Below are 27,733 nucleotides of genomic sequence, written 5' to 3'. Positions count from 1 at the left end.
TGGAGCAAGGTATATTTTTTCCCCAAGTTTCATTTTTTAGAAAATCTTTAAATAATTTTATATTAAGTGCAGAGAAATCCCTACGGTTTTCAATGTAATAATCATTGTGTCCATTAAACTGTTTCAGATTTTTTATTTTTAAAATTTGCCCATCATGATCAGATAGCATTGTTACTACACCACTAATTTCAAAACATTCCCTTTTAAAGTTTGTAGAAATGTTTTCAAATTGCTGAACTTGAGCCCTGGAATACTCTCGTTGTAAAGTTAATTAGACAATGCATATTGTAACTCTTCAAAATGTTTTTGAAAACTGATGATGTCCTGTTTTTGTTTAACATGTTTATATTTAAATCACCTGCTAAGATTATATTTGAGGAGAGCTTTAGAACACATCCTATCAAAACACTTAATCTATCTAAAAATATGTTTACATCTGCATTAGGGGATCGGTAAAGACCCACAACAATAAATTTTACATTATTTACAATGAACATTGTTGCACAACACTCAAATATCCTATCGTCACACAATTTTTCAATATCGGGCATCACAACCTGTCTCCACTTCATCTGTTCCTCAGCCAAAATCATTACTCCCCCTTTAGATGTGCTTTCACGTGAGTAATAACTAGTGACTAAAAATTTATTTATATTAATCCTTTCTATTTGATTCATTTTTTGTGTTATGTTCGGATAAAACTACTATATGAGGTTAAATGAGGATAAATATGTTATGGTCTGGATAATAATACTGTTCTCAACAAAGGCAAAATATAATTTTTACTTTGGTTCTTATATTTTAAATGAATTTGGTTTATTAATTAAGATTTAGTTTGTATGTAGTATTTTTAAATAGTTATCAACTCATGACTCCACTTGTGTTCCATTAAACTATCAAAATCTTACAGTGTTAGAAATATGGGTAATTAATTGGTAAATTTTGCTCTACTAGATTGGCAAGCCTGTAACATTCAGTGTGGATGCGATGGAGGCTGGGGAGGGCACCCTGGAGCTGGTGATCAGTACCCAGCAGAGTACAGTCAAGGCAGAGGTGGTGGCCTGCTCGCGGGGACTGTACGATGTGACATTCGTGCCTCACCAGCTGGCTCCACATTTTGTCAACATCACCTTCAATGAGGAAGATGTACCAGGTAAGAGCATCACAATTTAAAGAATGAGTCATTATATTAAGTAAATTTTTTAGTATCAAGAAATCAATAATCAACTTCCAGTACTAATACCAGTTTGTACCAGTGGATATCAATAAAGTAATATAAACTAGAAATGAAGTTCTATGTGACAGTAATTATATATTTTGTAACTTATCATTGAGTTAAAGAATGATCAATGTTTTGTGCAATACAAAAGTTCTCTCGTAGTACTTCCATTATAATCAATGCCACATTTCTTCAGTTACGGCATTGTCAATATTAGTTAGATCACTGAATAGTAGTTCGGTAGACTTTGTTATATTTCTGAACAATAACTATTTATTTTTTATTGTAGAAAATTATTAATTTCCTAGTTCAAATGACAAAATCACCAATCAAATTAAAGAAGGAAAAACTGAAACAGTCATGTTCTTGGAATTTAATAAGGCGTTTGATTGCTTAACCACTTTTTATAATTTCAAAGAAAATGAGTAGTAAGGTAACATCATATGACTGACTAGCTAGCTACTTCATTGGCTCTCAATAGCATGTGGAATTGAACTTTACGTCAAATAACAGATACAATTGATCAATATCAACCTCGCTCTTCATTTTCAAGATATCTTAAGTCTGTATGCTGGGATCATTGCTCTTTATTCTACTAACTACTGATCTTCCATATTACCTTGATGACTGAGCTCATACTCTACTATATACCGATATTATACCACTTCTTCTAGCAAACAGAGCTCAGAAATTTAAAAAAATAATGTTTTTGCTGCTCTTAATATTAAATCAATTTGCCAATACAATGACTTAGTTCTTAACGAAAACAAACTTAACAAATAACATGGACCGGCAGAAGAACCAAGGATTTTGAGGTTTGCCTGAAATTAATAAAGACTTGAATGTTAAGTTTAATTCCAGTTCACCTTCCTCTTAGTGCAGCGTCAGAAATCTGACTTGACTCTGTGTTACTGGAGTCATGTTCGTTTGAAGAGATCCAAAAAAGTTGGCAATGAAGAAGCTCAAAACGAAACACAAAATGTAGTGTAATCCAGGTGAAGATGTATTCTTTTTGTCTTAACAGGTGTACAATTGAGTGCACTATGATGTTTCTGACACAATCCCAAAGCAAAGTGGAGTAACCAAGTTTTCTACACAAAACGTAGCTATGGTGGCAAGGATTCATTCAATGTGAATGTTGAGTTTAGCTCACCCTTCTCTTAGTGCAGCGTCTGAAATCTGATGCTGTCATAGATGTGACTCCTAGTATCTGGATTCATGTTTGCCTGAAGAAATAAAAAAAATTGGCAAAGAAGAAGCTGAAAACAGCACATTGTGTCCAGGTGTGTCTGGTGTCGAAACATTTGGCCCATTTGCCATTTTGTTTTTAGCGTCACTGTTTCATTACAAATCTTTCAACTACATATGAACTCCAATGAAACTCTCATAGCTGCTTTCAGTGCAACTATGAATGGTTCTAGCATAACACATAAAATGAATGATGAATGTCAGTTTAACTTGTTTCTAGTTTTAAAAGTTAAATTCTTCATTTCATTGCCTTAGTTGAAATTATTAAAAAAAGGGTCGCTTTCAAAGCACACATTTATAGTTTATCTTTTGATGTGTATATAGTTTCAATTCTTATCTTGTATCTATCCACAGGAACAACATTGCTTTAATATTTTTGTTTATTGTATGAAATAATGAAAACCATTGTTATCATTGTGTATTGTGTTATTTATCCTTATACAATGACCAAACAAACTTGAATTAATTTTACAAATATGTGTTAATAGCCACATTATTCAACATTCTGTTTTCCTTTCTTTTAACCCAACTGAGATATTTCTTTTTAATTTGTGTAATATAAAATATTAATTTTTTACATGAATGATCATTTAAAATGTACAGTGTTTAAAACTTAATTGTTAAGTTTAGTAAATACTAAACCACTGCGCGCTTTCATTTTTCTGAGCAAGGAATTTCAGATCCATTATGCTACAAGTGAAATCGTTATGTAATTTTTTTTCTTGTACTTTCTTAAAAACATAATAAATATTCTACCGAAAATGTTGTGCTTTTTTTGTAATCCAAATATATCTACATAGAAGAAATTGATTGACACTGCATCTTTTTTAATGCGATATATAGTTTAAAATAAATAGCATTTATAAATATGATCAACGCCGTGCTAATAATCGCCTAAAAGTGAAGAATATGAATATTGTGCTCAGGTAGTCCATACCGGTGTGAGGTGATGCAGCTGCCCAGCAAGAAGGCAACGGCTACAGCACGCGGGGAGGGACTCAATCAGGTGGTGTTGGGCACAGCAGCTTACTTCGAGATCAACCCTCATTCCTCTGATCATGGCACTCTTGACGCTCAGGTTATTGGTGAGTGTGCATCAATTCTCTTTCTATAAATCAGGGTTTTTGGTTAGAACTATTTAATTCTAATTTTTCAGTTAATATATAATAAGTTTAGTCACTTTTAAATATACTAAACTCACAAATAAGTGTTATATGTGTAGAAACAAAGAAATGTCTCATTATATCTTATTTTTTGTCATTGTAGTTATATTATGCACTGTAAAACAATTCTTAATTCTAATTTAATATTATGAATTCCTTAAGTGATTTTATTTGGATAAATTGTTAAAACACTAATAAATTCAACACATTTTGAAACACTAATGAGAATCAATAGCTTTTTGGGGGCTTTTTGTGCCAATACAAGTGAAATTTTTAACATTTTTCAAGGGAAACAGTTCAAACTTTAATGTAAAATGAAGTATGGTAGAATGACTGTGGTTGCCCTGTTTAGAATTGTTACCATCTTATGCTATCTGTTCCTTAGAAAGGATCATTAATATTATAGTCTAGTGAACAGAAAACTAAGAGACCTGCAATCATATAGAATATACATCTTTTTTAACTTGAGATGAGTGTATTTAATTAAGGATAGTACTAGGATAGTAATATAATGACTAAATTCTCCAATTACTACACTTTGGCCCAAATATCGACTGCCCAGTTGATCACTTCTCTATACCAGCTTTTTAATTTTCATTCGTCAAGCATTAGTGAAGCTTTTTACTCGAATGGCTGGTTCGTTAATTACTAACTATTATTAATCTAAGTTAGAGGTTGGAGTTGATTACATTGGTCAGTAATTATCTGTGATTTGAACATTATGTAATTATTAAATTAAATTCCAACAGGTCTTGGCGGTCTATGGTAGAGATACCTGCTGAGTTCCTCAGAACTTATTTTACAATTAGTACAGTTAACAGAATATTTATTAGTGAATCTTATTTTGATAATAATTAATTAGTAACTAGGGAAATTTACTTTACAGAATTATATTTACATGGTAAGAGTATGTTGCACCATGTGTCTAATAATGGTATTTGCTGAAGTCTCATGCAAAATCCTATAGAAGAACATGCATTTCTTTGAACTTTACCTTTCTCTGTAAAAATAACATATCATTCAATACTGAAAATGTATAGTTGAATTCGTCCTGGAGATATTGCAGATAGATAAGAAATTCTTCCAGGCGTCCAAGCAAAAGGCTTCATTGACACTTGGCCAATAAAAATAAAAAAAAGGTGGTTGTAATAGCAAAGAGATCAATTGGGCAGTTGGTACTTGGATCAAACCAAATTAAGTTATAAATTCTACAATCTAGAATTTAACATTCATCTTTAGTTCATAAAATATTTTCTAACATCCATCTTAAAAAAAACAAATTCTCATAAAAAATGTATATTGCATCAAATGAAATAAATAAGTCGTAGCATTAAAAATTAACATTTGTTGACCAAATGCAGGACCCGATGGATCGCGAGTGCCATGCAACATAGAGAAGCTGGAGACTGGTCTGTACCGGGCCAAGTACAGGCCCACCATAGTCGGTACCCACAGTGTGACGGTGACACAGCGCAAGCAACCAATCACCAAGCAACCCTTCACTGTCCAGGTGTTCGACCCCTTGCAGGTCAAGCTGACTGAGCTCAGTGAGGCTTTCTGCCACCGGGCAGCCACATTCAAAGGTAACTCTTCACACTCAAGTCACCACTTGTATGGTAGTTATCATTGTGAGTGTTTGAAACATTGATGTAACGGATATTTGTATCTGCGACAGTGGACACAAGGGGAGCAGGTTCTGGAGCACTGTCGGTCAGCATCCGAGCAGCTGGAAGTGAGGTGAAACACACACTGCGAGAGCTGGAGACTCCAGGCCTGTACCAGGTTGTTTACCATCCTCAGCTAGCCATTCCTCACAAAATACATGTAAAATACAACAGCATGAACATTGCAGGTAGGCATGTACAAAATACATATATTTATAAAATTTATTATAACTTTAAATGAAAAACTATTTAACTTGATTCTTAAAAGTCATTGTTTTAATGGAATTTAAAGAATGTTTATTTATATTTACTTTAAGTTTAGTAAAATTACTTAAAATATCAGTAATTAAAGTCAAAGAAAGTTTATATTTAAGTTACAATTTTATATTAGTTGTGTTATTTACTAGTACAGCTCAGACTTTTCTGATTTGTTGGATGACAGGCAATAATTAATTAATTAGCCAAACCTCTTGTTCTACATTCATTTATTTGTAAATATCTCATCACCAAGTATTTTGCATTGAACTCTCATTATTATTGAACCGTAATTTTATTATGTCCATGCCAATAAACTACAATAACTCAACTTAAAAGTCATCTGCGTGGATCAACAATGCGGCATTGTAGTTTAAGCTAGTTCTACTACAGGTATTTGAACTGTTTTGGACATAGTGGTAAAACAACATAGAAGAACATTACTACTCTGAAATAAAACCTTTAGAGTTAGTTTAAATTAAAATAGTTTCCATTAATGCTTGTAAACCAGATTTGTATGAATAATTTTTAGATTAATTTTGAATGTGTATACTAAACTAAACAACAAGAAGGAATTACAATTTTTACTTTAAAAACAAATTATTATTTCATTTACCTGAATTTTACGTGTTTGTGACAAAACAGATTATAACAAACAAATTATAACTTATTTATGACATGTTTTTAAGAACTTTTTTACTGTAAGTATTTACAAATAGTACTTATTATATGATTTATGACTATGTGCCTGATACAAATAACAATTATAGGAATTTATTTCATCATGAAGGCTATTAATAAATACGTTTCCTATGTAGGAGAGCCTTTTGGAATTGTGTTCTGTAATGTTAGAAAAATGTATGTTTATGTGTACTGAAGCATAGACAACTAATTACACTTTACATCCATTGTTGAATGATATTTTTCTTAGACTTAAAACAATCATAATGTTTACGTTACCTCCAGTTAACAGCCAAATATGTAGAGCCGTAAACTGAAACTTGTGGTGTAGGTTGTCCAATGGAAGTGACAGTTTCGGACCCTGCAGTCGGCCGAGACGTGTGTGCAACAGGTCTTGGCTTATACCAGTCACGTGCCGGCAGAGTAACTCACTTCACTATCGAGACAGCAGGTCGACCGGCTCAGGAGTTTGATGTGGTCATCACAGGGCCACAAGGGAGTGCAGTTCCAGTACGCTGTTATCAGCAGAAGGATGGTAACCTCATGGCAGAGTTTACAGCTGCCAGCACAGGTACATTTTTTATGTACCATTGAAATTTGATATTTCTTTTACCGACAAACTTAGATATTTTGGCTCTAAAGTGTATACATTAATGTTTCACAAATTAATTACAATTATTATTTTAATGTGCAGGAGTGTACAAGATAGATGTACTGCAAGGATCAAGACCAGTTAGAGGCTCTCCTTACCACTGTCAAGTATTCGATGCCACCAAACTCAAGATAGAGACTTTAGCTGCTAACAGTGTCTCAGTCAACGAGAACATATCATTCAAGTGTATGAGTTAATTTTTTACTACATTATGACTTGATTAAGTTATATTTATTATAACTTTTCAACATTTTATAATTGTTCTTGTGTTACAACTTTACTGATAATGTAGAAACTTAAAAAGATATTAATTAACCCTTGGTTGTTTTCATTTTATTGAAACGAAAAATACACATTGCAATTTATACCTTGTGGTTGGTAATTTCTCATTATATTTATGTTATTACACTTAACTATTGGAATTTTATTTCAAATAGTTGTATTTGAAATGACAATTTTATGATATGCTATATTAAGAATATGAATTTTCGTTGAGAATTAAATAGGAGTAAAGATCTTACTTAATTTTGAAGAATGATTCAGAATAATTAATAATAGTAACATTAAACTAGTATTCAATTATTTTAGGGTGAATCTCAGCTTTTTTTATTTACCACCAGTTACTGATCAAGTATTTGATTTGGAACTAAGTACAGAATCAAGCCCTGCTGATTTAAAATTTTCAGTTTTAAAACCCCAATAAGGCACACTACTCTTAAGTTATATGGATGCAGATTTGTAGATTGTGTTAACAACTAGACATATAAAATAACGTATCATGTACATCTTATTTGTTAAAGACTCCATAAAGTTTTAGTTTTTAGAATCTCATAATTTATATATTTTAATAGTGCTGAGGAAGAATGCAGGATTTGCTGAGCTGGATGTGACTGTTCGCAGTCCGCTAGGGCAGGACTTGCCTCTGTCTGTACGCAGCATCGGTGAGGAGACTGATCTTATCGAACTCTGTCCTTCTCTACCCGGTAACTACTGCTTCCACATCACCTATGGAGGTGACAGCATACCAGGTAACTGAATGTTACTATAATATCAATCAAATATAAATGTTGCTATATTTAGAATAGTTTTATATTTAGAATGAAATATTACATGCATTTAATATGGACGTAAATTTGTATTATTACAGATTCTCCACTAACATTCACAGTGGTTGAGTCTGGGGTAGCAAGAGCTTGGGGCCAGGGACTGTCTCGAGCCTTGCTCGATACACCCGCGCGCTTCCATGTGGCATGTAACGGTGTGTCGGCACCTGTGAAGCCTGATGTGACCATGGAAGGACCAGGAGATACCTCTGTCAAGTGTCTAGTCACCAAAGCACCGAACAATGGAGAGTACGAGGTTACATACACAGCCAATAAAGTTGGAGTCTATGATATTCGAATCAGCTGTAATGGCAAGCCTATTGCAGGTTAGTTAAGATTCAAATAATTTTAGTAGAATATTAAAAATTCTAGTCAGTAAATAATTCTTATACAAGAAGTATCTAATACACTTAGATTAAGTTGATTCTTACACCCCATATATTGTGTAATGCAGGTTCTCCATTCCGAGCATATGTTGTGTGTGTGGACCAAGTGAGACTCCTTGCAGATATCCCCGGTGGGCGATTACCTCTCTCTGTTCATCTACCGACAAGGCTCACCTTTGATGTGGCTCAGGCTGGACCAGGTATACAAGATTACCTAAGCTACATTGGTATATTTAAAAAATTTTCTAAATTTTAGATGTGGCTACTGTTGACCGTACAAAAATAGTCCAATGATATTTGAAGTGGTATTGCCGTATTGCTGCCGATCACTACCCGTTCCTGCTGAGATGTGGCTATGTTCACGTAGAGGCCACTTGAATTCCATGTTACAACTTCAAGAAATTAACCATTATAATATAATGTATATTATACTACAAGTATGTGGCTATAAAACTAACTTTTTCTCATAGCCTTATATGGATGAAAATAATATAAATATTTACTATTAAGATAAGTTTTAACAAATTATTTAAACAAAAATAAATGCAACAACTAGTTTAACTACTCTCTAAGAGGGTGTTTTTTCTTTACTTCTCCCAGAATTGTGATATACCAAAGCCTGCACTGATGGCCAGAGGTATTTTTGATCATTAAAACACTGTGTTTAAATCACAGTGTGTCGTGATTGATCACAAATTACTATTATCTGCAATGTAGGTTTCAGCAGCAAACTCATTCCTTTCATTAAGAGTAAGTAAGATTTTGTTGCTGTTGGATCTTGTTGTGTATTATGCAACATTAATCACTGAATATTGAAGTTATTCTCCAATTTGATTTTGGGATGATAGCTAGTGATGTCTATGATAATAACACTTATGTTATCAAGACGACACAGTGGCTGCTGATAATTAAACCAGTGCTTAGATAAAGTGTTATTCATCTCATTATAATAACCTCAATCCTGTGACTTTTTTGTCTCCACTAGAGAACAAATTGAGCTAATGACTGGATATTTTGCATTTAACCATTTTTACATAGGCAAAATTCTATTTGATGGTGACACATCTCCTTCTATGGGATTTGGCTAAGCATTAACCCAGGTACTGGTGACCATTGCTGCAGCAACAATCTATCACTCTCAAAATCTGACTAACATCACTATGAAAAGTATTTCTCTGTTGCATAATAGTGTAATATTACTGGTTCATGCATGGGAAAAAAATACTATTGCAATATAATGTGTTAACAGAGTAATGTCAATTTTTATAAAAAGGCTCTATAGCAGGTGTTATTAATCTATAAATAAAGATTTAGAAATAAGCCCATCATAATATATATTTTCTGAAAATAATTAAATGTATGAATCATTTGTATATTTTGTAATTTTGATTTATTAAATATATATCACTTCTGTATTTATAGTCTCCCCGCTAAAACAAATATATATATATATATATAAATTATATATATAATCAAATCTTCCAAAACAAAACTAAAATAAAATGTTACTTACACAAGTATAAATAGTAAAATATACAGATTTATATAAAAAATTATATATGATAATGCATAATTAAATAATTTCTAGTACTATTATATTTATTATATTTTGTATAAAATACCTTTGCAAAACGTGAAACATTTGCCAGCCGATAGAGGTCATTTAGTTTCCAATTCTTGGGTTAACATATCCTTACAATCCACAGAATATCTCAAAAACAATTTCATCTGTTTTTTTTTGTCTGTTCAATTTTTCATGAAATCTTATTTCTAGATGGACAATATTGAGTTTGATGATGTTGCTCGTCCCGCCTTGTTATGTAGCTGAGGGTCACCTGAAACGTATCACTCAAAAGTCTTGCAAACTCTGTCTATCTGAGGGGCGTAAAAATGTATTTTCGGTCTGTCCAGTTTCCACACGATAACTCCGAAATCTAATAAGCTATAGACTTCAATAGGCACAACTTCAGCAAATCTTGTTATGCAAAATGTTATCATGTATACTACCGTCTTGTTTTATACCACTTTAAATGTTTGCTAACAATCATTGTTGCTTGAGACTCAACAATGATTGAGTTTTTAAATTGTGATAGCTACCTCTGATTGTAAAAATGTCTAGTTTTCTTGGTTTGTAATGTGTTTAATATTTGTTATTTTTTATGGAATAATTCTTTTTATTCTTATTCTGATTGTAAAAAATTAAATGTTTAAATCTTGCACAGGTGATCTTGTGGCAGAGTGCAAAGCTCCTCACAATTCTACACTACCAGTGCCAATAGAGTCACCGTCCCCTGACAGGCTACAAGTTATTCTGACACCCCGTGCCCCCGGCCCCCATACCCTCCATCTGAGTTACGGTGGCTTCCCTCTTCCCTGTAGTCCCATCCTGGCTTTGGCAGAAGGTGGTACAGGGGGTGTCCGAGTCATTCTCACAGGTAAAGGGCTGGCAGGTGCAGTGTGTAACCAGCAAGCAGAGTTCACCATAGACGGCTCCCAGGCTGGCCCAGGTACGGATTATTCTGTTCATTGGCAAATCTCATTTTTACTATTCACACCTAATCAAGTGTCTTAAAGTCTACTTTTTTCAATTCTATATTTCCATTAACTTTGTAGTATTAGTGACATATTTTGTTTGTTGTAAGACAACTAATAGACATACTGAGAATTTTGTTAAAACTCAAATGTCTGACCAATATAATTAATTGAAAAAACATTTTTCATACTTCCACAATAAATTTATTAAAAAAGTATGAAAAATGTCTTTTCCATTAAAACTTACTCACTTCCACCAAGAATACAAAGCAGAAAACAATATAATTAACACTTTGTACCCTGAGCCCGAGTATAGGTCGGGCCACGTCGGCAGCGCCTGCTACCGGCGCCCGAGTATCGCTCGGGTCGTTATTTAATTGTATTATTTAGCTCAGTCATCTTATTTTTGGATTCAAACATTTTTATTATGTTCATTGGTTGTCTAAGTTCGTATTTGTTGGTTTTGAGATCCCTGGGTCACGTTTTAGTAATGAAATACGTATATTTATCGTCGTACTTCAAGCGAGTCTAGACAGCTGATCGTACGCGCCGCGGCTGATCGTCGGTACTGTCAGTTTGCTTTGTAGTGTTTCACGTTGTGTGTTGTGAGTCTTAGTGATGTCTTACTAAGTTTTCTACAAATCTTGCCGACAAATGCTGAAGCAAATGTTATTATGATGTATTCTAAATGTGAATTTAACTGTTTGTAATTAATTAGAACTTTAGTTTCTTACTGAATGAAGTAAAGGCAAATGCAAACAATGTGAGGTTATCCGTGTGTTTTGTTTTGTATTTACACTCGCTTTGTTCTTTCTTCTCGACTTTCAGTTGATTTTATTTTATATTCTTTACTTATTATTTTCTGGGTGATGAAATCAAAAGTAATGCAATTCGCGACTGCAAGTATGCTCACAAAAAAACAAGGAAGCAACTGGCAAAGCTGGAAGGAAGGAAACATCCTGGCGGTGCCCAGACTGTACAGTGCCACTTTGTGTAACATTGTTTTTTAAAAATTACCACACTAAGGCGAATTACCTGAACTAACAAGCTATGTAGCAAAAACTTTTTTTGGATTTTTTACATAACATTCAATATTATGTAGTAATTTTATTTCGAAAATAAACTTTATTTTTGTATACTTTAAAAAAAGTATGTTTCTCTATCTTTAAAATGATATACAGTATGAGTTTATAACATAATTACTGTAATAACACAGAATTTTTAAAAGCATCCTAAAACCCCCAGGGAGCCACACCGAAACATGTATTTAAGAGTCCAGGGTACAAAGTGTTAAACAGATTTTGTGTACGAGTATGTCTTAAAATTATCAATGCATTTTTTATAAGCGAGTTAGACCCTATCATTCTATGTGTTGCTGCTATTCTTCAGTGTTTCTTCTAATTTTAATTCAGATAGATATGTTAATATGTCTTTTAGTAGGTTATTTTTATGTTTTAGAAACATGGTTGCTCATGATCGTGGTTTTTAACTCATACAAACTTGTAACATTTTGTATTGTTACAATCAATTGTAATATTTTCAGGAATGCCTGAAGTGAGTCTAACAGGCATGAAAAACGACATCAAGGTGAATTTGCATCAAGTGGGTGAGAACGTGTACAGAGCAACATACATCCCCCATCACCCTGGCGCTTATCTGCTCAATGTCATGTGGTCTGACAGGTAGCACAATATAAATCACTTATACAATTATGTAGTTCTACAATTTATGTGGTTGATACATTTTTCAATGAATTCTTTCTGTAATTTCAAATCTGAGTGGATGGCAAAAGTGGGGTGCAGAACATGATTTCTCATGTTGTCCAAGTTAACATAACTATGGTATAAATTTAATAGTTCTACTCTTCTCAACTTTTTGGAACTTATGACGTTAATACATATAGTTTAAATTGAATCTACTCTAAAGAATCATAGCTATTCACATATGATAATCAATATTTTTATGTGGTTATATGGTTGATTAATTTAACAACAGTAATACAGTACAGTCTCTATAATCCGACCATTCAGTTCTCCGGCACATCCAGTAATCAATCACTGTGACGGCACTAATGAGTCATTGGTAGTTTTCAAGACTCAGCCTGTCTGTATAGCGTGATGCGCGCATTACAGTCTGCATAGCAACATTGGTGCGTTGTCGTCTGTTAACGGTAGTTGTACACAGTGAGTCTGTCACGTGTGAGCTTAGTGAAGACAAGTAGCGAGTACAGTCAAGTGCAGTGCGTTGTCGCAAAAACGTAAGCATGTCACGCTGACATTAAATAAAATGTATGCCATTTAAAAACGTTTGCCAATTTAGTGTTGGCCGTGCAACAATTCATGACATACAGAAGAAAAATGAGCAGATTGAATCATTCTTTATGAGGAGTGATGAATCTTCTTCCAGTATAAGAAAAACTTTAAAAGTAGGTGAGTTTCCGCAGATGCAGTTTATAATTGGGTCATGCAAGAAAGAAACCGGCACATACTATTTCAGATGACATTCTCATGGAAAAGGCAAAAATGTTTCCCAACATAATTTAGAAAAAGGATGATTTCCGTGCCAGTGTCGAGTGGTTGCATAAATTGAAAAGGCGCTTTGGAATCCGATTGCTAACTTTAACTGGAGAAAAACTCTCAAGTGATGTAGAGGTTGTTGATCCTTTTGATTAAACTTTCGATGAAATGGGTTTTGGCCTAGATCAGATATATAATGCAGACGAGAGCAGTTTGTACTGGCATCTTTTGCTGAAGAAAACATTTATTCATAAGGCGGAAGTTAATGCCCCGGGTTGCAAATTGGCAAAAGGTAGAATAACTTTTATGTAGTATTCTAATATTAGTGGGCTTTCAAGAATGTGAACTTGCCGGTTTTCTACACTAATCAAACTAAGGGATGGAGGACAAAAACCCTTTTTTCAGAATGGTTTCATAAAACATTTTTTCCATGGGTAAAACAGTTTTTGAAAACACGGAAATTGTCTCAAATAGCCCTTTTGTTGCTTTACAATTATCCAGAACATCTCGATAAAGAAGAAGCAAAATCTGAAGATGGTCAAATTTTTACTTAATTTTTTGCCCCCAAATGCAACTCTGTTACTCCAATCTATGGACCAAAATGTCATTCAATCTGTAAAAACCCGTTACAAAAGAAGTTACCTGAAATTGTTGTTTTAACTTGGTAAACATGTGGAAAAGAATTCCCACATAAACAATTTTTTGTTAAAGTTTTGGCCTTCTCTAGATTTATTACAAGCTCATAAAAAGAAGACTGAAAGTGATTGACAATCATAAAATGGCTCAGATGTGGAATTAAATGAGTTGAGAGAAGCAATGATCGAACAGCTAGTGGACGAACCTGATGACCTAACAAAAGCTGATGTAAATGCTTGACTAGAAGGAGCAGACGACGAGCAGGGTCAAATTATGACAGAAGATGAGATCATCGCAGACGTACTAGTCAACAGTGATGGGGAGGGTGGAAAGTAGGGAGGAAACAATTCTCCCCTGGCCGCTATACATACAGTAAACACAGACATGGCTCTCTGTGCCTTCGCCACTGCAGTTACTTGGGCAGTGGAAAACACTGAAGAGACTCCAGGAAAATGTTTAAAAACTTTCTTCGTTTTAAAGAAACAGTTTTACTGATTTGGAAGCAAATTTAGAGTAATGTCATTAATAACTGTTATGTATTTGTAGTATTATAATTGAGCCTCATACATCGTTTTAATTTTTTTTACATTTCAATGGCTTTTAATTACAATTAACTTATTTATTGTTTTTTGAGTACTGTTTTAATTACTATACTTATTTTAGCCACCATCATTTTCAATAGCTTTCATAAGAAATTATATGCTGTTTTATTGTTATATTGCTCCATTAGTAAGTTATCCCCACTAATGCAGCATTTTCGGTAATCTGACGTTACTAATCCTGATATAGGGCCGGATTAACGAGATCCTACTGTATTACAATTTAATGTCATAAATAAACCATATTTTTTATTTGACTGTCATAAAAATATTATACATGGATGGATTTTTAAAATGTATTAAGTATGTCAGTTAAATATCTTCTTATAAGTAACTTTATTATGTAAATGATTGAAGGCAAGTGAAGGGGTGCCCACTGAAGGTAACTGTGACAGCTGTCTGTGACGCATCCAGAGTTATCTGCTCAGGGGATGGTCTCGGCATTGGCACAGTTGGCAAGGACATCCGCAGCTTCATTGATACCAGAACAGCAGGTCCAGGTAGGTTCTTGTATGAACTAACCTTTCACCAGTCACATTACTATGAATCCATGCCATAGCACATTACATTTTCTAGTTCTAGGTATACTAGATTCCAAGTGCTGGAGTTGTAGTCTAAAAGATCAAATTAGTAATTCATTCGAGGACAAGTGGACTGTTATATTGCAACAAATGTTCTGTTTAGAAAGGTCCCTCTCTGCCTGTACAATTTACATGTGAATGCTCTGTACTCCATAAGCTGACAGTAAGAGTAAAGCTAACAATCATTGAAATGCACTGTTACTACTTACTGGGAATAAAGTAAAACTTGTAGGGCAGGATATGAGAGGCAATCTGCATTGTATAAGCACACAACCTGGATTTTTTTTCAAGTCAGTACAGGAATTTCCCCCAAGAAAGAAATTAATTGTCAACCGCACTAATGTTAGTGGGAATCAAAGTGGGTAAACAATACAAAACATTTTTTTCCTTGGTTGTATTTTTTAGATCATAACACTCAAAATCAACCACATCAGACTCATAAATTAATTTTAAATCAATGTCAAATAACCATAAACTGACTAATTGACTGAATTTAGTGCCTTTAGTCCTTTTGTCTAGTTGTCTGATGGTGATACATCTATGTATGTGATTTTCATTGTTCTTGTCATGATTAATACTTTTATAGCTACTATTTTATAATAGCCAGTATTTACGTAAATAGCATATATTTAGAAATTAAACTAAATGTTATAAAAAGGACAATAAAAGAACCTAAAATAATAGTTTAATCCTCATTTGTTATATAACACATTCGCTACCGAAATGTAAAAACTTTTTCGTTAATATGGACCGGCTGGCACACATATGTGCCGGCTAGTTGATTCTTATAGACCGATGGCACATATTTGTGCCGCTCGGTACAGTTCCAGTGGACCGACGGCACATATTTGTGCCAGTGTAGTATTATTAAATAAAAGGCTGTGGTAACGATCGGTCTATTCTTTCGACTTCATTCTTTCATATCGGTCTACAGGGATGTCTGGCACATATTTGTGCCGCTTGGTCTCTCGGTATGTTCACAATTTCTTCCTTGGTGCAGTTCAAGGTCTCAGGTCAAAAAAGCCATGACCCAGTCAAATTGAACAAGAGGCTACGGTGTCATGTTTGTAGAATAAGACAGAAAAAGCGGGAAAACAACTTTCTTCCCATGTTCCAGCTGCACAGATGAAAAGGACAATAAATTCGGACTCTGCATGCCAGAGTGTTTCAATGAATTTCACAAGTGAAAAACTAAAACAAAATGTGTGTTACCTAAGACATTTTTATTTCCTAACTGTTTTATGTCAAAGATAAAAATGTAGCTCATTACATAAATGGAGTTTATAAATAAGAGACATTTGTGTGAGTTTTTTTTAATAACATATTCTGCTATTTCCAAAGTGTTTATCCAAAGATCTTGTTTTAGTTTGTACAATACACATAACTACCATGTCAACACTAGTTTTTATTATTTTCCCAATGTGTCCTAACACAGTTATGGCAATTTTTACTTGACTTTCAACTAGAAAAAGTTTATATTTGAGGTTTAGCCTAAGCCTAATTTTTTGCTACAGACCGACCGGCACATATATGTGCCACTAGCCAAAATGTATACAACGTAAAAAAAGGGATGTGGAATCAAGTTATACGTTTGCCTAAGGCTATAAAATGATATATAAATTGATTTGAACAAATTTGTACTCTTGGGCTACGGTAATGACCACACTACTTTGAGCTGGTCTGTGAGAAGTGCCCAACTCACACAATGGTGGCCTATCTTGATGGACCTACCGGCACATATATGTGCCGGTTGGTAGCGAACGTGTTAATTGTTTTAAGAACTATTGATATTGCATATTATAATTGGATAAACACTATTCAGTTCAACATCAAGTATTGTTGTTTGTGTATGAATGAAATTATTGTTTTATGTACAGGAGAGTTAAGTGCACACTGTGTGGGACCTCACAAGGTAGCTTACTGCGAACTGTACGACCACAGTGATGGCACATTCACTCTGAATGTCAAGCCCCAAGAGGCCGGCAGACATACTCTCACTGTCAAATATGGAGGTAAGCACTGTAAACAGTAGAAGCTAACTACTATCATTCATCAGTCATTCTGTAGATACAACAAAAATCTCTGGTCAACAATTAAAAGTTATTTTATTTAATAGAAGTTTTAACTAAATTAAAGTCTCCAAAAATATCTAGTTTGTTTCAGTTGCCAAGTTAAGATTATTTATTTATTCAAAGTTGCTTAAGAATCTGGCTGTAGTCAAATGACCTTAAGTTTTTCTCCATAAAAACAATATACCTCCATGCAGTGTGATGTTTTGGATATTTTTGTTTTATTTTTAGTTTTTTTACATATAATGAAAAACAAAAACCTAAATTGAAATGAAAAAATTAATCCAACTGAATATAAATGTTCCTTGTTTCATACTGTAAAATAAAATATATAACAGTGTATACTTTACTTGAACAATACATTCTATTCTACATAAGTTTGAGTGAGAAAGTTTGCACAACTAGCAAAATAATACCTGTCATTATAGGAATTTCAACTGCCAGATCCAGGGTTAAGAATATGTGTAGTTTTATATCTTTATACAGTAGAACTCCGATTATCCGAATTAATTGGGGATCAGGCCGATTCGGATATGCAAAAATTCTGATAGTTGGATTTAGCATGGAAATTATGCAAAAAAGGAGTATTTTACATTAAATAAACAAAAGTGCATTGAAAACGTTGTTATTTTAATACTATAGAGTACAGTAATAAACATGAGCAATAAAAATGCAGTACATACAGCAATACAGATTAACGAAAAGTACTAGTACATAAACTAAATGACAAATGAAAAATTAAGTGTTGAAATGTGCAATAGGCTACATACAGTACATATTTGTCCTGTGTAGTTTTTCACTTGAACATTTCCAATAAAGTACGTTGCCTTGAGGTTGTAGCTCGTTTCCGTGCAGCAAGGTCCCGCAGGCGCTTGACGGCAAGAAGTTGTACAGCTTCACATTCTGGTTGCCGCTCCATCCACTTTAAGGCGTTTTCAAAACAAATGAAGGCTTCTCCGTGTGTTGGCACATTTTCCTCTTCAGTTTCATCACCGCTTTCATCACTGTCAATGATATCACTTTGCTGTTCGTCCATTACACTTTCTGCTATTTCATTGTCTGTCATTATCTGAAACCCAGGATCAGCGTTATCAGATTGCAACCACTCTTCCATATCTTCAACATCGACTTCTGAACAACCTGCGATGTTATTGGCAAGTTTTACAAATTCTGCCACAGTCAGTTCAAGTTCTTCATCATCAGCTAGCTCATCTGTTATTTGTTGTAACCTCTGTTTTTCTAGTTCCAGCAGTTCTTTTGTTGATGTACCGTTTATTCTGTTCCAAGCTCGTTTTAGTGTAACGCTTTTAACCATATTCCAGGAATCCGCAATCATGTAACAGCAGTCTTTCAAGTTAATTTTTTTGTATGAATCCAAAACTCTCTCTTCATTGTTTTCTTCAGCCAGGAGCAGTTTACGGAGCAGTTGACGTCTGTAGTGTCGTTTTGTACACTCAATAACCCCCTGATCCATGGGTTGTAATAGACTTGTGACGGCAAAATGAGGCATTTAAATTGGCCCTCGTCCCGATCATAACATTCAATGGGTGGATGAGTTGGAGCATTGTCAATGATGAGCAACACTTTCCCCGTTTTTCCAGTTTCTTTTTTAAATTTTTTTACTTCAGGGATGAAAGTTTTATTGTACCATTCCAAAAATATATCACTTGCCATCCATGCACTTTTTTGGTTGGTGTAAGCCACTGGTAAATGGTTTACATTTTTAAAAGCTCTTGGCTTTTTTGGTTTACCTATCATTAGTAAAGGCAGCCGATGGGTACCTGTAGAGTTAGCACAAACAAGGATTGTTACTCGTTCCTTGCTTACTTTATGCCCTGGAGCACTTTGTTCTCTTTTGGATGCCAAAGTCTTCCTCGGTAGGGCCTTCCAGTTTAACCCGGATTCGTCGGCATTGTAAACAAGTTCGGGATCATAGTGTTTAGTCTCTTGTTTAAATGTTTCCACAAACTTAATGGCAGCTTCACGGTCGGCAGAAAGTTTTTCTCCCGCTACGTCTAATTCTCGAATGCCATGCCTAGATTTAAAATTCCGAAGCCACCCCTGGCTTGCCTTAAAATCAGTCACACCCATTTTTTCGCTAAACATTCGAGCTTTTTCACATAAAATTTGTCCGGAAATAGGTTGCCCACTTGACCGTTGTTGAAGAAACCACGTAAAAACAGCGTTCTCAATAGGTTCACTTTTAGCGTGCTTCATCACTTTCTAGATGAACATCCATCTTCACTTTCCAATGCACTCACGAAGCTTAAAATTTTTGCTTTGTTAGTTTTAATGTCACATATAGTCGCAGCCCCTACGCCAAACCGCTCTGCTAGTTGCTTTCCTGCGACGCCTTTATTTAACTGATTAATAATTTCCACTTTATCGCTGAGAGAAAGTACAACTCGTTTACGTTTTGCACTCATCGTTAATGATTTTATAATATCAGGCTATGCAACACTACACACATCAACGCAACTCTCAAGGTAAAACGCAACTCGACCGCAACTCGAACGGAACTGGCATACGGCTCAAGCGCACTGACCGGCGGGCGGCGAGACTGCAGTCGATGTGCAGGTGGAAGGGCGGGGTGTTCTAAATATAGCATGCGGGAGTCACGTTACCACGGTAACTGCACGTACGCCTGGCACGTTTCGTTGGGCGGGCGCCGTCACTGTTATTTGACGCCTTTCAAATTTTACATAATTTCACCGAATCGTGATTCGGATAATTGGGGATTCGGATAATAGGGGTTTGGATAATCGGAGTTCTACTGTATTTTGTTTTCAAAGGTAGAGGTAGTTTGGATTTGTTAATGTTCAGTTTACACTGCATAAAGTAGTAAAAATACTAGTTCATATTTTTTCAAGTAAAAGGCATATATTGTGGAAACTTATTTTATAATCTATTAAATGAAAACAGAATATAGAGAATGTGATTGGTAGTTCATAAAATATAACCATTTCAAAGCACCTCTGTAAATCCCTTTAAAACGTAGTTTGATATTCTTGGCTTGTAGTTGGGAGATCTCCTAAGGTTTAGAATGACAGATATTGGTTTGGTGATGATTTTATTCAACTCTAACAGGCTAAAAAGCTATTAAGATTTTAAATTTGAGCATTTTTAATAGAATTTGGAATTCATTTCACCATTGCTCTATATTAATCATTCAAAATATTGCTAAATTGTTGAACTTAATTTTTAGTCGTAACTATTTATTAATTACTTGTTTTTATGAATGTTAATCCAGGCATCAATGTTTGGAATCTATTCTGAAAAATGTATGAAAACATTTGACCGATGTGTAAAATGTTATAGTGATTTTTATCCCAATATGTCGTTTGTCAAAATATTTAGTGATGAGAAATCCTATAAAAACAGCATAATTATTATCAGGAATATTGATGTACACTTTTAAGCTTAAATTGAACCTTTCTTCTGTATATTGTGTAATCAGGTGTGGACGTGCCTGGCAGCCCGTTTTGTCTGCGAGTGTCAGGAGCTCCAGATGCCAGCAAAGTGAGAGTCTATGGCCCAGGCGTTGAACACGGTGTTCTTGCAACCTTCCAGAGCCGGTTTATCTGCGATACCCGAGGCGCGGGAGCTGGCCAACTGACTGTCAGAGTCAGGGGTCCAAAGGGTAAGTAATGATCTTTCTTTCTTATTTGTATTTTTTTTTTTTTTAATGGACGTTTGAATTTCAAAACAATTTTTTGATAATGTTATAGATACTCTGAAACTTAAATCTGTTCATAAATTGAATAGGTACATTAGAAATACAATTATCTATAAATAGCATTGACGATTTACAAAAACCACTTGTAAGTAAAAGTGAGTATCATGAAAGAAGCACAAATTTGATTAATTTAGTATGTTATGTTCTTACCTGTTTCTCTTTAATTAATAAAGTGGCATGACTAGGATTTAGCTTTAGGTTGAGAAGGGAGGTATGAATGTGATTGAAGAGCATACCAAACTGGTTAGTATGGAAGAAATCTCAATTTGGATTAATTAGGTAGACCTAATTGAAGGTAAAACTACAAAGGTAAATCTGCTGTATTTCAGAAAAGTTGGATTGATTTTATATGAATATTTTATTTCCTTTTAGGGCTCTTAGGGAGAGGACTATCCCATCACCTCTCCTCAGTGATGGCACTGATTAATTAAATGATTTCCATGCTTCAGATTACTTATTAAATGTTAACTATTATCAAATCCCTGCTCCATTTACACAATAATGTTCAAAATTAATCAGAAGAGAAGTTTGATCCATCTTAATATTAGGCCATTTTTGGGTATTACAAATATGTAATTTAGATTTATTTGAGTTCTGTTTGGTTTAGTAACATTTGGTAGTTTAAAAATGTGTGATAACCATTGTTTGAATTTACCAGGTGCTTTCCGAGTTGAAATGCAGCGTGAGTCACAAAAGGACCGAACAATCCTGTGCAAATTCGACCCCACTGAGCCAGGAGACTACAGAGTGGAAGTCAAGTGGGCAGGAGAGAATGTTCCTGGTTCTCCCTTTATGGTCATGATCTTTGACACACAAGAGGAACTAAATCGGTTTTTATCGGTGAGTTTAAAATAATCCAACTGAATTAAAAATGTAATTTTTACAAATTTGAACTAGATTTCTAGTATTCAAACTATTTTAATTGTTTAGCTTATATGCCCATACTTCATCTAACCTGTATCATAGTAAATTTTGTAAAATAATTAGGATACTTCCCTGCCCATTTTTGGGAGGGACTCCACTCATTGTTCCTTTTTTCTTCATATATTCAACACTGCAAAGTGAGTAAAAGTCTACATCAATTCTGAAAGAGAACTTTTATTTTGAACTGTTATTAACAACTTCATTGCTAGTCTATACTGAGTGACAAAGCTTCTGTGACTTCTGAATGACCTTCTCTCGCTGTGATTGTGCGGATTGTGTGCCGTAAGACGTCTGCCTCAATCAACGTGTTAAAATGCGAGTTTCTTACATCATGTGTGAATTTGGTATTATCCAGAGACCACTATTTTTGGAAAATGTTTTCTTAACGGGGACCTACAAGAACTACGTTATTAGAAAAACAGACTTTATTTGACTACTGCAAAAATTACAACTTGTTATGACGATTGTTTCTTGTTTTCTTCTCCTCAAAAGGAAGTGATATCAGCGAGAAGGATACCACACTGCCACTATCTAATATTTGTTATTAGGCTATACAAGAAGGTAATTAAATACAGTAGAACGTCGGTTATCCGAACGTCAATTATCCGAAACGTCAATTATCCGAACACGAAAAAAGGTTGCGTGTAACCTGAACTAGACCAAACGTCACCGCGTAATAGAACAGTCGTCAGTTTGACCTTGGTAGTCGGCGCCGCCGTGCGACGTAGCGGACGTTAGACGGCACTCACAGCAGTCGCTTCCTTGTCAATCATTCACTCGCATAGTGCAGCGCTGAAAGTACATTACAGTTTAGTTTATAATTTGTGAAGTTAAGTTTGTTTGGAAAGTACAGTACAGTTTAGTTTATAATTTGTGAAGTTAATAGTATTGGACTGTACAGTAGTTTCAAGAACATCCAGTAAGTTAGTTTTTTTCTTTTATTCTGTACATTATTGTTGTTTTAAGGTTAGATTAGTTGTAATATTGTAGGCCGTAGGATGTGTATAATTTGACATGGCGACCTCTAGTAAACCTAATAAAAGAAGCAGAAATGTTTTATCTATTGAATCAAAATTAAAAATCATTGAAAAACTAGAAAAAGGTGAAACAGGGACATCTTTAGCAAAACAATTTAACGTTGGCAAGGCAACAATATCAGAGATAAAAAGTAAAAAATCTGAAAATCCTTAAATTTGCCTCCAAACTGGACAGCGAAGATGGATCTAGAAAAAGGAAATCGATGAAAAGACCCTCAAGATGAAAAATTAGAAGAGGCGATGTATCTATGGTTCATTCAAAGGCGAACAAAGGGGGAACCAATATCAGGCCCTTTGCTTTGTGAAAAAGCCATCCAAATCAATAAAAAACTTGGTGGGGTCAGCCGACTTCAAGGCTAGTACAAGGGTGGTTGAAGAATTTTAAATCACGCCATGGTATAACGTGACCTTGACATACAAGGTGAAATATTATCTGAAGATTCTGCAGCTGCAGAAAAATATAAAGAGACATTTTCCAAACTGTTAAAAGATGAAGGGTATTCATTGGATTTGGTATACAATGCTGATGAAACAGGCCTTAATTGGAAGGCACTGCCGCGTAAATCATTGGCATCAAAACGAAGAAAAGGCGGCGCCAGGATTTAAGGTTAGCAAGAAGCGTGTTAACAATCATGGTTGCAGCAAAACGCTACTGGTACGCATTGCATTACCTCTCCTAATGATAAGCAAATCTAAAAAGCCTAGGTGTTTTAAAAATGTGACTTGTTTTACCTCTTACCTAAAAATCACAAAAAGAATGCGTGGATGAATTGTGAAATTTTTTTAGACTGGTTTACTAATGAATTTATCCCTGATGTCAAAAAGTACAAAAAAGATAACAATAAGCTGGGGGAAAGTACTTCTCGTTATAGACAATGCCCAACCCACTCGGATGTTGAAATATTGAACTCAATCGACGAGGACTTTAAAGTGACCTATTTACCACCTAACGTGACAGCGTTACTTCAGCCCATGGACCAGGGTGTTATAGAAAAGCTTAAAAGGATGTACAAAAAGCAAGTTCTTCGTCGCTTGTTACTTGCTGATGCCAATGAAGAAAGTGTTGTGCAATTTGCCAAAAAAACTCAATGTCAAAGATTTGTTCTTACATGGATAGCAGACTCTTGGAGCACCATGAAAGAAAGCAACTTAAAAAAATGCTTGGAAGAAAATTTTAGAAAAGACTCGTGAAAACATAGAGCCTAAAGTTACAGATCAGGAAGATGTTGATGAATTTTTGGAGTTGTATGGAGAAATTCCTGGATTTTCAGAATGTGACATACAAGATACTGAAGATTGGCTAACAATGGACAATGACCCAGGCTTCCAGATCCTTAATGATGAGGAAATTGTTTTCTCTGGTGCTGGCTGAAGATACCACCCAGCATGACAGCGATGAAGACTGTAACACAGATACTGCAGAAAGCACCAAGAATCGTCCAAGTCATGAAGAAGCTTTTTCGGCATTTAATACTGCGATGTTTTGGCTTGAAAAGCAAGAGGAGGAGAGCTGCCCAACTCAGCTTTTACTGCTAAAGAGGCTTAGGGACTTAGCAGCTAAAAAACGGTCCTCAAGTTTAAAGCAAAAGACAATAAAAAAGACTATTTTACAAAGTAATTCCAATACAATACATTACAGTATTAAAAATGTTACTTTATCATATTTTTATGTTTCTATTTTTTTTTTTTTTTTTAATTTGACATTTACTTTTTATAAAATGTGTGAATATTATATTAACTTCAGTACAAAATTACATAAAAGAGTTGATTAATATAATAAAAGTATTATGTATACGTAAATATGTTGTGTTTTAATTTCCACATGCTTAATCAATAATTTACCTATCATAAGCGCCTCAAATGGCATTATTAAAAACTATGTTTGATTATCCGAACACCCTCAGGTCCCAATTAGTTCGGATAACCGACGTTCTACTGTATATACATCTTTTAAATATAAAAAGTTAATGAGCACTTGCGTGACCTGAGCTCAAATTTTGGTACTATCTCAAGGGATCATTTTTTCACCTCAAGTGCGGCGTAGCGTCTAATGCATTTTTGTGCCCAAATTTCAAAAATTCCAAATTCCGTTTTGTACCAAAATATTTTGAAAGATTGTAGGGTGGAATTTGAAAACATTCAAGAACAAATAAAAAATAACCAATAATGAAATGTATTGTCTCAGGATTACTAAAGTTCTCTACAAATTTCCTGATTGGTCTGGTATATTGCTGAAGCTTTGTGGATATTCTATGTGTTTCCCATGTCACAAATCTCAAAAAGTATTTACTTCTCCTACAAAATAACCTGTTTGTGGTCCCAGACATTTCAGATTGTTGTAACCCCGGATCCCCTAGCATATGCTATATCCCCCACAAATATCAAAACACTTTTCTCCCATCTTTGAAATATAGCAACTGTGGTTCCACAAAATGTTTAGTGAAGGAAGCTAATAAAATTATTATTAAATTTATAATTTCTTTTAACGCACAATCCTTGTCAGTTTAAAAAAATCGTATCAATGAGTGGCTATTGCACTTAGGCGTATCAGAGGCGGAGATCATTATCACTACCGGGTACAGGGGACCTGACCCTTGATCATGATGTTGTTACTACTACTAACCGAACACACACACACACTCTCATCTCACTCCATCATAAATGGATCATTTAGTTTTAGCCACACATACCATTTTTATTTCATTTGTTTTCCACCACTTGAATAAAAACAATCACTTACAGTAAAATTCAAGAAGCAATAAACATACATCCCTTTATGTTTTTTTACCTTATTCTCAAATTACTAACATATCCAGCATATTATTTAAACTTCATGTTGGCGGCTAGATGCAACTAGGCCTACGCACAGGCAGATTGCCCATGTAGGCTTTCCAGTATTGTTATATTTATTATTCTATTCGTTATATTTATTTTACATTTCTTCTATATATATAAGCTGCTGTATATATATATATATATATATATATATATATATATATATATATATATAAAACATAATAGCTATTCCATCTAAGAAAGATTGTATATATAAATTGCTGGAATAAACGTTAAAAAAATCTATTGAAATTTTTTATTTTTCTGGTATATTGTTGAAACCCTGGCCTCACCATTGGCTTTTTGGATATTTATATCCTCCATGGATGTCAAAAAGATTCTACCTCCCTTCCTTGAACTGAACTGTCCATAGTTTCACTAAAATGTTTATAAAGCTATTTTTTTTTTTAATTTGACAGAGATATTTTGGTTTCCAAAATTTAATATTCTAATGATGTGTTTTCTTTCAGGGAAGCCAATCACCTGGATCTGACCTGTACGGCAGTGTCGCCTACTCTACTGGTTATGCCCACATTACACCATAGGTCCACTATCACTTGGTAGTAGTATCCACAAAGTGGAAAGGTTGTGAGCGTCTGATGAGTTCATATTCAATATTTCTAAAAGCAAGAAACATTTTATTAAATATAAATTGTAAATCTCATGTACTGGCTTAGTGAATTCACTATTTTGACAATATTTAAAAAGAACATATTGTGTTTTTAAACATTCCAATATTTTATGTGATATAAAATATAAGAGGTAATGTCAAACTAAATGTGTAAATTTTTTTCAAAGATCCTCTGTGTTCTGATATTATGTGAGAATAATGTTAGCATGAGAATTTAAAATTAGTTATATAGTCTAGAACTTATCAGTATTAATCATACTCACCCCTGTTATTATTGCATTTACAATTGTACCTTATTGTTATATTGATCACTGTTAGTTGTATGTATGTATAAATTAACATAAATGAAAGACATGAATATATTTTTCATAGTATTATCTTTTATTTATAGTTGACAATGTAAAAGTATTTGATTTTGTAAGTTTACATAAAAGAATGATTACCGGTAATTATTATTTGTTTGAAGATATATTTATATTTTTGTAGTACAATTTTGAGCATTACTCTCGGAGTACTCAATAATGTTGGAATTCTTGATTAACTTCTTATAATTGTATGATGTGTCAAAATGGCTAATTGAACCAAATTTTTATTTGATAGTTACATAATAATTTATCAAACGAAATAGCAATACATGATAATTGTATATATTATTTAGTGCATCTTTTGAATTATGCTTGCATAATAAATTTTATATTGTCATCTGCATTTCAAATGTTGTTATTTTAACAAGAAAATTTAAATAAATTATTTAAAAAAAGTGTTTTGGTATATTCATCTTTAGTTACTTTACCTTTCACTGCACTTGTATACTTCTGCTGAAGCTAGTGACCTTGAAGAAGGGGAGTTGGGCAACAGTGGTGACTTCGTGTAATGCTGCTTTAGCTGTTTTGTCTTAGTTATATACTACTAGCAGTTACTCACGGTTTTAAACATAATTCCCTATTAAATATTAGGTACTTAGTGGAAGCAGGATGTATTTAGAAGTAAAATGTATTTATTTCCTCAAAATACTTGTAAACAAAATCACGATAAACAAACCACAATCAAGCACTTTCGAGGTTAATTTATTGCATCACATCTGACTGGAAAAGTGACATCCGAAAGAAAACAGTGTTACCAACTCAAAACAATAAATTTACCCAGTACGTCTGCATAGCCAGAAAGTATGTGGCACTCAGTTGTGCCACACATATCTACAGACCACATGCAACGTTTCAGGTCCAAACTGTACACTGTACAGAACTTACTCCATATTATGTTCAA

At 34.1% G+C, this 27,733-nt stretch overlaps 1 protein-coding gene across 1 annotated transcript in view; it reads left to right on the top strand.

Annotated features, from left to right (window-relative positions):
* The window catches only part of LOC124359627 (filamin-A-like), a 154,833-nt gene extending 128,219 nt beyond the window's left edge, over positions 1–26,614 (top strand). Inside the window, 16 exon segments of the mRNA XM_046812528.1 lie at positions 955–1,153; positions 3,394–3,552; positions 4,992–5,213; positions 5,306–5,482; positions 6,562–6,801; positions 6,925–7,068; positions 7,734–7,910; positions 8,030–8,311; positions 8,440–8,571; positions 10,594–10,878; positions 12,447–12,585; positions 15,012–15,154; positions 17,113–17,247; positions 20,762–20,944; positions 21,699–21,880; positions 26,307–26,614. Of these exon segments, the coding sequence (XP_046668484.1) occupies positions 955–1,153; positions 3,394–3,552; positions 4,992–5,213; positions 5,306–5,482; positions 6,562–6,801; positions 6,925–7,068; positions 7,734–7,910; positions 8,030–8,311; positions 8,440–8,571; positions 10,594–10,878; positions 12,447–12,585; positions 15,012–15,154; positions 17,113–17,247; positions 20,762–20,944; positions 21,699–21,880; positions 26,307–26,381 (2,874 nt within the window). The 3' untranslated portion in view covers positions 26,382–26,614.
* The last annotated feature ends 1,119 nt before the right edge of the window (positions 26,615–27,733 follow it).

This window comes from Homalodisca vitripennis, chromosome 4 (genome assembly GCF_021130785.1).
Source record: "Homalodisca vitripennis isolate AUS2020 chromosome 4, UT_GWSS_2.1, whole genome shotgun sequence".
Lineage (NCBI taxonomy): Eukaryota > Metazoa > Arthropoda > Insecta > Hemiptera > Cicadellidae > Homalodisca > Homalodisca vitripennis.
The sequence above is the reverse complement of the archived record's forward strand: the minus strand, read 5'-3'. Positions and strand labels throughout refer to the sequence as shown.